Here is a 12,224-nt window from a genome sequence, read left to right on the forward strand (position 1 = left end):
TCGTACTCGAACACGATTGAGAATAGGCCCAGGAAATCGGTAACTTAATACACGGTGAGCCGAATGGCCGAGGAAGGTGATAATTTCAGTTTTTACTGTAAGACAGGTGTGAGCCTCTGCTCGAGGTAATAGGGCTACCAATACCTTTGAGCTCAATAGTCATAAAAAAATATTAAAAGTTCAATGATAAACGGGTGTATTCGGTTATAGAATGGTTATGGTTTCGAAAATTTAAAATATTTTTAACACGGTTTTGGTATATGATAACTTAAATAGAAATGATTTTAGTATTTCCTAATTAAAATAGTATCAAAGGAAAAGTCGAATCAAAATAAATATTTAAACAGGGTTTAATGGAATAGTGATTGGGCCCAAGCCCATTTTAGAGTATCGACCTCTTTTATTTTTCAACGTGCTCTGCCTCAGAACGTTTCTTTGACTGCTGCCCCCAACTTCTTTCAACTTTTAAGCACAAAGGCGGCAGAGGGAGCGGCGAATCAAATCAGAAACACGTAGCAGGGAATTCGATGGCTCGACAAGCCGTCACCAAGCTCCTTGGCTCGATCGCATCTCGCAAACCTTCTTCTTCTTCGCCTTTCCGTTTGGGATTCAGGCAGGCTCGGCACTACTCGGCTGCCCCACCACCACCGCCGGCAGTGTTCGTCGACAAGAATACCCGCGTTATATGCCAAGGAATCACGGGAAAAAACGGCACCTTTCATACGGAGCAGGCCATTGAATATGGCACCAAAATGGTTCTTTTCTTCCTCCTTTTTCGCAATTTTTGAGTGCTTTTTCGTGTCATTGTATACACATTCAACATGGTGTTGATCGCATATATATATTTTTTAATTTTATTGTTGTTGAAATCATTTTTCCCTTTGATTTTCTTAGGGTCTTACCGTCTTAGTTTGTATGATTGTGATATTACGTTTAGCGAGTACCGTCAAATTTTAGGACTGCAAATTATGGTTGTGGGTTCTATTGGGTTTTTATTTTTGCTATATGTCTTGAGTACACAGCATAGGGGAGGAACTATTTTTTTTTTTAAGTTACAAGATCCTCTCTCTATCAGATTCCACATATTGGTTGTAAATCTTGTGATTTTGACTGGTACGAGAGCCTTGGAATGAGTTGCTTATTGCTCTTTATTTTCCAAAGACCCGGGGATGTAATTTAAAAGTTCCTCTTATTTATCAGGGATGGGATCTTCTGGTAGTCAGCTATTCCAAACTCTAGTGTAAGTTCAAAGAATGGCTTCAAATTTGAAAACTTATTTGCTTTAACCTTTGGTTTGAAGCAGGGAAGTCTGAATGTTGGAAGACATTTAAGTATTACCTAGTCTCACATCTCTGTAATAAATTTTTTGCTGCTGCCATTTCCTCTTCTTTTAATATGTTTGCATCATCTATGTTGTAAGTTATATGTATGTTCTGACGTATATGTTGTAAGCTGATTTGTTTGGGATTTTTCAAGGCTAATGATGTAAATTTGGCTTTCCTTAAAATGATGGTGGGATGTGTTCTCTAACTGCTGTTTTGTTGAACAGGTGGGAGGTGTGACACCAAAAAAGGGGGGAACAGAACACTTGGGGCTTCCTGTTTTCAACACGGTTGCGGAAGCAAAGGCTGAAACAAAGGCCAATGCTTCGGTTATATACGTTCCACCTCCTTTTGCTGCAGCTGCTATTATGGAGGCACTGGATGCTGAGTTGGATCTTGTTGTATGCATCACTGAAGGAATCCCTCAGCATGATATGGTGAGACTTAATCTTACAACCGAGCATTCAATTTTGACTTGTATAGTTCAGATGGTGTTATTAGGGTTTGTGAAATACAAATTTAATATAGTGATTTCGTTTTACATTAGCATGGGTGGCTATATTTGAATTAAATGTTAGAAAACCTAGATCTTTTTTTTTTAAAAAAATAAAATATAAAAGAAGAAATTAGTTTGGCTGAATGTGTCATATGGTATGCTGATGGCTTTTAATACTTGGTATTTAATAGTTTTAGCTGACTAATGTTTGATTTGTGTTTACAAATGTAACAAAATGAGGACTAAATAAAGGGGACAGCCTATTATGTTGATATTATACACAGGTGAACACTGAAAAGGAAAAAAGTAGAAATAAAAATGCTATGCTCAATGCCTAATATGTTAATTTCTTTTGGTAATAATGCAGAAGTTGATGATAGAGTTATGGGCTTATTGTTCCTGGAAAAATATTGTATATGGGATTACAATTGTCTCTAGTTCCCTATAACGTTTTGGGATCAAAATTTGATAATTTAAGAGCTGATTTATTGTGGTCTTCTTTTGTTTCATCCACATTGGTGTTAATGAGACTCAAAATTTACAAATTTTCAGGTACGAGTAAAGGCTGCTCTGAACAGGCAATCGAAAACTCGTTTGATTGGGCCAAATTGCCCTGGCATCATCAAGCCTGGAGAATGTAAGATAGGAATTATGCCTGGGTACATCCATAAACCTGGTCGCATTGGAATTGTTTCTCGATCTGGCACGTTGACTTATGAAGCAGTAAGTCCTGTATGTCATTTGGTGATGGATTATGTTAATAAGATTATCAGTTTTTTATTATTTTTATTGTTTTTGAATCTATAAAAACTTATTAAGGCACCAGGGGGGCAACCCAGAGAACTACAAGGAGGTTTGGAAAAAATCATTGTTACAAAGAAAGAAAGACCATAACTTGATACAACTAAACCAATTATCAAACCCTTCTTTTCCACATGATGGACATGGGGAGCATTATAAGGGTCTTTCTTTTGGTCTTGTCACTGGATAGAGAGCACCATGAGAGTCACTCATTGTATACTGAGCCATTAATAACTCAATCAACCCCCATCAGATTGTATGCGACGCTTCAAACCCTTCTTTTCCAGTGGCAGTAAAGAAGTAGATGGTTTATAGAATCACTATTCTCTTTAAAAAGGCAAAATCAATTAGCTAGAGAGATGCCTCGTTTCTACATGTTGTCTATAGTTAATTATCAGCTTTTTATAAAATAATTATTACTCATATTGAGGATTAAGCTGCAGAATCTGTCAACATGCTGTGTTGATATCTGTCTGTTTTTCTGCTCTTTTCCTTTATACTCAAAAACATGTCAATATGACCTCTCATAAAATTGGGTACTTAGCATCAAAGAAGTTTATTAGACCTTTAGTTCAGGTGTCTTATCTTTCTCTGACTATTTAGTTCTGTGCTGTATAAGAATTGTCATACTCTATGCAAGTTGTTTATAAATACTTTTGTTTAATTTTTCAGGTTTTCCAAACCACAGCTGTAGGACTTGGACAATCCACCTGTGTTGGTATTGGGGGTGATCCTTTTAATGGCACAAACTTCGTTGATTGCATCGAGAAGTTCCTTGTAGATCCCCAGACAGAAGGTATCTTTCCTTTCCAGTTTCCAGGCTTGTTCTTGAAATTATGGACTGTTAATAGGACAGACATGGCCAAACTTGGGGCTAGAATGCTACATACCCATGTGCCTTCATATAGTTTCCTTCGCTTGACGCTCTTTTTTTTTTTTTTTTAAATGGTCTAAGCTCTGGTTGCTTAGGAATTTAAACATATAATGCAAATGTCAATATGCTTTTAATCTCTCTCACCTATCTCAATCTTTAAGCATTATCCTGGCATTTCCTGTGAAGAAGGATACTTACATAGTTTTGAAAGCCTTCTAACTGCTAAACATAAATTAGCAAGGGCCTACCTGTTGGGATGGTTCATTCATTGCTTCTCCTTTCCATTTTCCCTTTTTTTTCTTTGAAATAAAAACTCTTTTGGGTGCAATTACAGCACTATAGTGCGTCTGGAACTTCTTTAATATCTAAATGGAAATTAGGAAGACAATGGTTGAAATACTGAAGTTAGTTTCTGGCTGCAACTTGTTCTTTCTGTGCACTTTCCTGTTTTATTATTTATTTTCACTAGTCTTTGTGTTTAGTCCAATGTTTCAGTTGTGTTGCTGGTACATGTTGTCCTCAAAAAAGTTCTGCTGTTGCCTGTGGCTTGACATGGAGTTTAAGAGTGGAATTAATTCGAAAGTTACTTTTTAGTTTTCTAAAAGGATGCTGTTTCAGGTATCATTCTTATAGGAGAGATTGGCGGGACTGCAGAAGAGGATGCCGCCGCATTAATAAAGGTAATTGTTGAGTACTTGAGTTTTTATGTTTATGTGGAATTTGAACGAGCATTTGGGATCTTGTTGTAGGGCTGATAATATGTTAGGTCGAGAATCAAATTTTCAGCAGATTATGTTTTTGATCGTCTTTCTACATCTGTTATAATTTATTGATGATGTATGGAGGTTCAAACTGATTCTATGATACTGTGACCAATTGTCCATAAATAAAACAGGAAAGTAAGACTGAAAAGCCTGTGGTTGCATTCATTGCTGGACTAACTGCTCCCCCCGGTCGTCGTATGGGTCATGCTGGAGGTACGGTGTTTGTTTCTGAATACATAATATTATATAGCATCAAATTATACATTGTGGCATTTAGGCATTTACCCATCCATGATCCTTAAACATTGTTGTTTAGTTTATGTTTATGCGTCACATTGGGGGAAAAAAATTCATATAAGATCGTATTCTAGTTTTCCCTTCTCCTATATATTTTTTGGGGGATGTCTAGCAAATTTTACATCATACACTTGAGTATCTGTTTGATATTCATTTTTACTTGTTTCTGCTTGTGCAGCTATTGTGTCTGGTGGGAAAGGTACAGCTCAAGACAAAATTAAGACCCTTAGAGAAGCCGGGGTTACAGTGGTTGAGTCTCCAGCAAAAATTGGTGCGGCTATGTTTGATGTGTTTAAGCAGAGGGGTCTTGCAAGTTAACTTGAGCAGTTTACCCCATTTTCAGCGGTTTTTGCCAGATTCTTCCATGGTATCTTTATAATTTGATAAGTTCAGTTCAATTTGATTTTTGATTGACTGCACTTGTCACTTGTGATAACTCTTGAGAAGTTGAAATTCTCCTAATTTTTTCCCGGTCGGATTTGGTGTCGGGTGCACCAATAAATTTATAGCTTCTTTGGATATACTCTCCAATCTCCATCTCTTCCACATCACCCAAAGGTAGGAGGTGGATGGAATTTGAGTGTAAAATTCAGGTTCCTGGTTCTTATGCAATGGAAATGTTTCATTATTAGAATCACATATTTCTTCTTTTTTTTCCCAGTATGTAATGCAGTAAGTGTGAGAGATGGGCCAGTTTTCTTCCTTAGACTTGTGTGGAAAGGGGGGTGGGATGGAGAAAAGCTTGGAAGTTGGAGCTTTAGATGTACCCTTTATAAAAAGTGAGCAACTTACAGTGTACACTCTCTACCATTAATTCGTACCTTCTTGCTTTCAGCCCAAAAGGAGAGGAAACTGTAGAGCCCAAACATAACTTATTGGGTCCAATATGATTGTGTTTAGATTTTAGAATTTAGATACTGATTGACCGGATTGGTTTCTGGCATTCCATGTAAAATCTTGGGTCCTGAGTTCGAAATTGAGAGGCAACATTTTGTTTCACTCTTCAAAGTAAAATGTCAGCGAATTATCCGGATTACATGTAAGGACTTTTCCAAGGATGTTGTGTACGGGTGGTCTAGGGTTTATTCAGGTGGGTGATACACAAAAAATGTCACTTTATTCAGGCGGGTGATACACAAAAAAAATGCCACCCGCTTAAGAAAATTAAGGAGTCCAAATATCAAAGCCCAAGTTCTTTGCCTCTTTCAAGTTTCCCGAGAGAGTTAACCCTAATCCCTAAACTTCCTTGTCTCTTGAGTTGTCGTGCGCCCATGTCGATAGCTTAGGGTTTGATTCTACTTCTGCCCTTGCGAGCTTGTGAAAGTGTGATAAACGAGAAACGGAGTAAGCCCCTTGCGATTTCATTCTCTTATGTGATTGCGAGTCGCGACGAAATGATCAAGCCTAGGGCTGGGCTCAATAGGCCTCTCATTTTTAAACGAGCCGAGTCCGGACTTGGGTTTTTGAGGCCCTATCAAATTTGGGCCTCCTCACAAAAGAAAGGGCCGAGCTTAGGATCTGTCAAATTCTGACTCAGCCCGGCTCTTTTCCATCCGAAGGGAGAGACATTGACCTCTTAATTTAAGGTAACTTTAATCACATCTCGATTTTTTCTAAAGACACCCCAAATTTAAATTAACAATTCCTTATAAAAATCAATTGACGGGATATATTTAAAAAAAATCGGAATATAATTAAAGCTACCCCTAATTTAACTTCCAGTTTTGGATCACATACACAATCCAACCTCGTCCAGCCCTCCCTGTGCGTGTGGGGCTCTTTGTACTGTATTGGTAGGTATAGCTTCAAGCCTTCGACAAAATTTCGCCATTTCTAGGGTTTTAAATTACTCTGTGCTCCCTGATAAACCCGTTCATTTCTGCTCTTCATTGTCTTCTTCCCCTACTATCCCAAGCAAGAACGAAAACTTTCCATGGAAAACCATAACCAACGGAATTGACAAACGCGATCGGAAAATCATAATAATCATTCTCAAAGGTTCCATATTTTTCAATTTTGTCGTTTGCTACACAATGGTCGCCAAGTCGGAGCCGATCAACGGCACTGCACAGGCCAAATCCGGATCCAACCAGTCCACTACACTGAAGTCAGATCTACTGACGTCTACCTTCTCTCTTAAGTCCTTTAAGCTCAAGACCAAGCAACAGGAGCTCTTGATCCGGGTCTCCATCCTCTGCCTCGTCTATGTCCTAGCTTTCATCACTCGCCTCTTCAGTGTCCTGCGATATGAGTCCATGATCCACGAATTTGATCCATACTTCAATTACCGGACCACTCTCTTCCTCACTCAGAAAGGATTCTATGAATTCTGGAACTGGTTCGACTCCGAGAGCTGGTACCCTCTCGGACGGATCATCGGCGGTACTCTGTACCCTGGTCTTATGGTCACGGCTGCTTTAATCTACTGGACTCTGCGATTCCTCCGATTCGCAGTTCACATTCGTGAGGTCTGTGTGTTGACTGCTCCATTTTTCGCATCAAACACTACCGTTGTTGCTTACTTCTTCGGTAAAGAGATTTGGGATTCAGGTGCTGGGCTAGTGGCCGCTGCATTGATTGCCATTTGCCCCGGCTACATTTCGAGGTCTGTGGCTGGGTCTTATGATAACGAGGGTGTGGCCATTTTCGCATTGTTGTTGACGTTTTACTTGTTCGTGAAGGCAGTGAACACTGGCTCGCTAGCTTGGGCGCTTGCCTCGGCTTTTGCTTACTTCTATATGGTGTCTGCCTGGGGAGGATATGTGTTCATAATTAATTTGATTCCGCTTTATGTGCTAGTGCTTCTGATCACCGGGAGGTATTCTATGAGGCTCTATGTTGCCTATAATTGTATGTATATATTGGGGATGTTGCTGGCAATGCAGATTCGTTTTGTTGGGTTTCAGCATGTGCAGTCAGGAGAGCACATGGCCGCCATGGGAGTGTTCTTCTTGATGCAGGTTCCAAATCTTATTACTCAGCTCTTGCTAGATTGAATTTATTGCTTAGAGATGCTTATTTGACAATTGGTGTTTTATTTTATTTCTGTGCTTCATTTATGCACGAGTTCAGGAAACTTCCGCGTTCTCTTTTATCATACAGGTTTGATAAATGTCTATGTGCAGCCATGTGATGTAATTTCTGTATTCTACCACACCATCTAGGCTGAAGTGGTCTTTCAGAACATTATAATTAATCTATGTTCTGTCTAATTACCAATTAATTATGTATGTGTGATGCAGGTGTTTTACTTTGTAGATTGGGTGAAGTACCTGCTGAATGACCCAAAATTGTTTCAAGCATTTTTGAGGGTCACTGTGACCAGTGCAGTCGGTCTGGGCACTATTGCTCTGGGAGTCGGCACAGCGTCTGGGTATATCTCTCCTTGGGCTGGTCGATTCTATTCTCTTCTGGATCCAACGTATGCTAAAGATCACATTCCCATTATTGCATCTGTCTCCGAACATCAGCCGACAGCTTGGTCCTCTTTTATGTTTGATTTTCATATCCTGCTATTCCTATTCCCAGCTGGTCTATATTTCTGTTTCAAGCGGTTATCAGATGCCACAATATTTATAGTTATGTACGGTCTTACGAGCATGTATTTTGCTGGTGTCATGGTTCGGTTAATACTTGTTGCAACACCTGCAGTATGCCTTATTAGTGCTATTGCAGTTTCTGCTACCATAAAGAATTTAACTCAATTGCTAAGGACAAAAGGCAAAGTTTCCCCAACTGGTTCTGCCAAGGGAGCTGGTGGTGCAAAAGCTTCTTCTAAGGTAACTTGATTCCACCCAACCACTCATTTTGGTTGTTATTTACATAATTCTTTATGGAATCTACTAGTTTTTATTTTTGTTGATACGTATCCCTCCTCCATAGGGAAATGATTATTGCATTTATTGCACCACCTCAATGTGCTTGGAAAATTAACATGGTAGCTCATTTACAAGTTACTTAGATCTGCTGTGGTGGGTCCAATGTCACCATATATTGGAGAGGTTACACTTCGTAAAAGAAAAACACCAATCAATGTGCTCTAATACCTGGGTATGGTATCAAATACTTCCAATTATTCGAGAATCTGGTAAAATAGATAAACCTGACACTTGGACACATCGACCCCTTGTCCTTATGTGCTAATTCAATGAATGCAGCTTCTGTGATGTTTCATTTAATGCGTTGAGTAAGTTTTAATAGTCTAAATTAAGCACTCAATCCATTTCTTGAACCCAATATGATCTCAATACAAGTTCACAAATTTGTGCATGATCATCTGCCTGAAAATTGAAGAACCCAATGCTGGTGATTAATATTTGTAAATGACTCCGTAAAGCTCTACTTTTCAAAAATTACTAATTACTTATCACGTATTCTCTTCTTCAACCATTTGAAATGTATTTTCTTTATTTCACGAAGGACTAACTTAGCATTAATGTTTTCTTTTATGAGTTAAAAGAACTTTTTAATTTCACGTCATTTCTGTAATGCATACCACAATTACTTTCGTTAAGTCTTCTGTTAGTTTTCGCACATATATACAAGGAAATCATGCGAAATGGTGAAGCCCAACGCTCACAGTATATACAAATTAAATCATTCGTGAAGCGAAACACTATATATAGTATATACTGTTATGTGCTGTTGATCGTTGTTTCTCGTCTGATGACCTATCTTCCCAGAACTCCGCTTTGTAGTTTGTGCTTGGTTTTATACATTGCTCTAGTATGTCCATTTATTTCAGTTTAAAACTTTTTATTTACAGCTGTAAAGTAACTTTGTCGCTATCAACACCTTCCATGTGGTCTAATCTTTGGGCTGTATTAGGTGTTTGTAGACTAAGACCAACTGTTTGTGTTTCTAAACTACATTGCTGAGTAGAACTGTCTTTCCCTCCCTCATAAATTAATGGTTTATTTTTGGTTAAGTAGTTAGCATATATATCTGAAATTAATTTTGCTCATTTTTGTTTGTAGGCCTCACTTGATCAATCTCAGCCTTTCCAGAGAAATGGTGCAATAGCATTGCTGCTTGGTGCTTTTTACTTGCTCAGCAAGTATGCTACTCACTGCACCTGGGTCACATCAGAGGCATATTCATCTCCTTCAATTGTCTTGGCTGCAAGGGGTGCCCATGGCAACAGAGTGATCTTTGATGATTATCGTGAGGCATACTTTTGGCTTCGGCAAAACACTCCCCAAGATGCCAAGGTGATGTCATGGTGGGATTATGGGTACCAGATCACCGCCATGGGAAACAGGACTGTTATCGTTGACAATAACACCTGGAACAATACACACATTGCAACTGTTGGGCGTGCCATGTCGTCTTATGAAGACGAGGCATATGAGATAATGAGAGGACTTGATGTGGATTATGTTCTGGTTGTCTTTGGTGGTGTTACAGGGTATTCCTCTGATGACATAAACAAGTAAGGCTCAAATCAATATTCCAAATTGCTTTTGTACACCATTCGTTCATTCATAGGATTCCTTGAAATAGCTTCTTATTTTCATTTGTTGTTGAGTTGTTTATTTAAGCATTGAACATTACATTTAAATAAAATGGTATGCATATCATTAGCTTTCGTGCATTTAATTATTTGATAGTTACCTTTGCAATATCTTTCAGCTTTGATGTTTCTGAATTTCTCGGTTATTTACTAACACAATTCATTTTATGCAAGATTCTTGTGGATGGTGAGAATTGGAGGTGGTGTGTTTCCGGTGATTAAGGAACCTGATTACCTTGTTAATGGCGAGTATCGTGTTGACAAGGGTGCTGCTCCCAAGATGTTGAATTGTCTCATGTAAGTTTCAAGTAACACTTCTCTCGATTTGGTGAATTATTCTAATGAATGTTGATTCATAATTGTTATTGTTCACCACCTCTTAGGTAGCTTAATATTCACCATAACCAGCAAGAAGATTGTTTTGAAGAAAATGACTAATTTCTCCTTCTAGAAAAAAAAAAAAAACAGAAAAGTTATTTTGTCATTTGATGGATAGCTGCAATAATTACTCACATGAGGCGTTTCTCTGGAATGCTTTTTTTTGAACAACTAAATCTTGATGTAGGGGAGCAGTGGACTTGTCTCGTAGAGAAGTTAACTGCTTTCATCATTATAAAACCCAGTGTGGAGCTATGTGATGTGCTGATTGACACCTGCAGTTGCTACATATGTGGACAAAAGCTGCTTCACAATTTTCTTATTCAAAAAATTCTTGTTTTGCTTGGCAACTTTCTGGTGTAGTGAAGTCTGTCTAATTTAATAAATTTTATGGCCAGGTATAAGCTGTCTTACTATCGATTTGGAGAGCTGATGACAGAGTATGGCAAACCCCCTGGGTAATTTCTCAATTCTCATCCTTTCAGTCAACTTTTTTTGTTGGGAAGGGGGTTTGATGCATGAATGTGGATTGATATTTTGTTTTATCATTTTTAAAAAAGACAAATATTTCCGTACCAGGGCAGCCGGCATGCATTTATGCTTCATGAATATTGATCAAGAAATGTTCCAAATATTGTTATTTTTGGCCATGAAGATTACATTGTGGTCCATGCATGTAACAACTAATTGAAATTGAAATGCAAAGCACACCAAATTAATTTCTCGTATGGATTCTTTTTGCGTACCCCAACTCTGATCTTGGTGTATCTGCTATAAGCCTGTATAGCTCGTGGCCTTGGTTGCCCTCCTTGAGATTTAATATGGTACAGCACCTTTTTCACTCAAAGTATGTTACTGCACCTCTTGAGGTGCTTAGCCTTAGAGATTGGATCATCAAGTCAATGGTTTACTAAAAGGTTGTACGAGTATTACCCGGGTTTGTCCTTTGACTAAAAAGGCATTTGCAGTGCGGTGTTTTGTACTTCCTGTATGCCTTTCTATTGTTTGTATTATTGGTACACTCCCAGACTCTTGCATTTAGTGGATTTATTGTGCTTTTCAATTATTGCCAATGGCCATTCCTAATGTCTTGTGATTGCTTGTTGGGGTTGCAGGTATGATCGTGCAAGGGGAGTTGAAATTGGAAATAAGGATGTGAAACTCGAGTACTTGGAAGAGGCATTTACGACAAGTAACTGGATCGTTCGTATTTATAAGGTCAAACCACCCAATAATAGGTGGTGAGTTTCTCTCTTCCCTCATATCCCCCTCTTGAGGACATAAAGCTAGACATGGTAGTTGAACTTTTGAAAGCTCGAGTCTCGGAACATAGTTAGTAAGCGATAGAAGAGACTTTTTTGGGCGTAGAGATTGAGTTTGTATCAATAGAAGATATTTATGTAAACCCCCTTTTTGGATTTTCAAATATGCCTCCAACATCATCGGTTTGAACTATTACCCCCGGTGAAGCTTTACTCTTTTTAACTTACTGGCCTGGTGCAAATATATACTCTAATGGGTGTGGAACCATGTTTGTACAAGGGAAGTGTTGTATGCTGTAAAACAGGGGATTCAACAGGTAATACTAGATCAATACAGTGATGACAAGCGATGGCCTACTTTTTGATGAACTACAGAAAAGGATTTTCACCAAATTTGATCAATAAACTTGGTCTGGTCTCTGCCGGACAAGTTTAATAGCTCCATATATATATATATATAAATGGAGAATTTCTCAGTCCAACATGCCTACCGAACAATTCAGTTTGTTCACGCTGAT

At 38.5% G+C, this 12,224-nt stretch overlaps 2 protein-coding genes across 2 annotated transcripts; both read left to right on the forward strand.

Moving 5' to 3' along the window:
• Window positions 1–426: 426 nt before the first annotated feature.
• LOC119980393 (succinate--CoA ligase [ADP-forming] subunit alpha, mitochondrial-like) lies at window positions 427–5,191 on the forward strand. Its single transcript, XM_038823074.1, has 7 exons — window positions 427–755; window positions 1,550–1,759; window positions 2,371–2,541; window positions 3,292–3,415; window positions 4,112–4,173; window positions 4,389–4,470; window positions 4,733–5,191. Exons 1-7 carry the CDS (start codon window positions 528–530, stop codon window positions 4,870–4,872), a joined length of 1,017 nt encoding a protein of 338 aa, XP_038679002.1. The 5' UTR covers window positions 427–527; the 3' UTR covers window positions 4,873–5,191.
• Window positions 5,192–6,288: 1,097 nt separating this feature from the next.
• Window positions 6,289–12,052, forward strand: LOC119980984 (dolichyl-diphosphooligosaccharide--protein glycosyltransferase subunit STT3B). Its single transcript, XM_038823906.1, has 6 exons — window positions 6,289–7,514; window positions 7,797–8,333; window positions 9,531–9,985; window positions 10,241–10,363; window positions 10,843–10,902; window positions 11,560–12,052. The coding sequence occupies exons 1-6, from the start codon at window positions 6,588–6,590 to the stop codon at window positions 11,687–11,689; spliced, it is 2,232 nt and encodes a 743-aa protein (XP_038679834.1). The 5' UTR covers window positions 6,289–6,587; the 3' UTR covers window positions 11,690–12,052.
• Window positions 12,053–12,224: the final 172 nt, after the last annotated feature.

Source organism: Tripterygium wilfordii, chromosome 16, assembly GCF_013401445.1.
Source record: "Tripterygium wilfordii isolate XIE 37 chromosome 16, ASM1340144v1, whole genome shotgun sequence".
Classification (NCBI taxonomy): domain Eukaryota; kingdom Viridiplantae; phylum Streptophyta; class Magnoliopsida; order Celastrales; family Celastraceae; genus Tripterygium; species Tripterygium wilfordii.

Bases quoted from the DNA above. Each gene is read 5' to 3' on its own strand.
- LOC119980393 (XM_038823074.1), top strand. From the start codon at position 528: ATGGCTCGACAAGCCGTCACCAAGCTCCTTGGCTCGATCGCATCTCGC. The intron at 2,542-3,291 runs GTAAGTCCTGTA...TTAATTTTTCAG, and splicing joins GCACGTTGACTTATGAAGCA to GTTTTCCAAACCACAGCTGT. The intron at 3,416-4,111 runs GTATCTTTCCTT...ATGCTGTTTCAG, and splicing joins TGTAGATCCCCAGACAGAAG to GTATCATTCTTATAGGAGAG.
- LOC119980984 (XM_038823906.1), top strand. From the start codon at position 6,588: ATGGTCGCCAAGTCGGAGCCGATCAACGGCACTGCACAGGCCAAATCC. The intron at 7,515-7,796 runs GTTCCAAATCTT...TGTGTGATGCAG, and splicing joins GAGTGTTCTTCTTGATGCAG to GTGTTTTACTTTGTAGATTG. The intron at 9,986-10,240 runs GTAAGGCTCAAA...ATTTTATGCAAG, and splicing joins TCCTCTGATGACATAAACAA to ATTCTTGTGGATGGTGAGAA.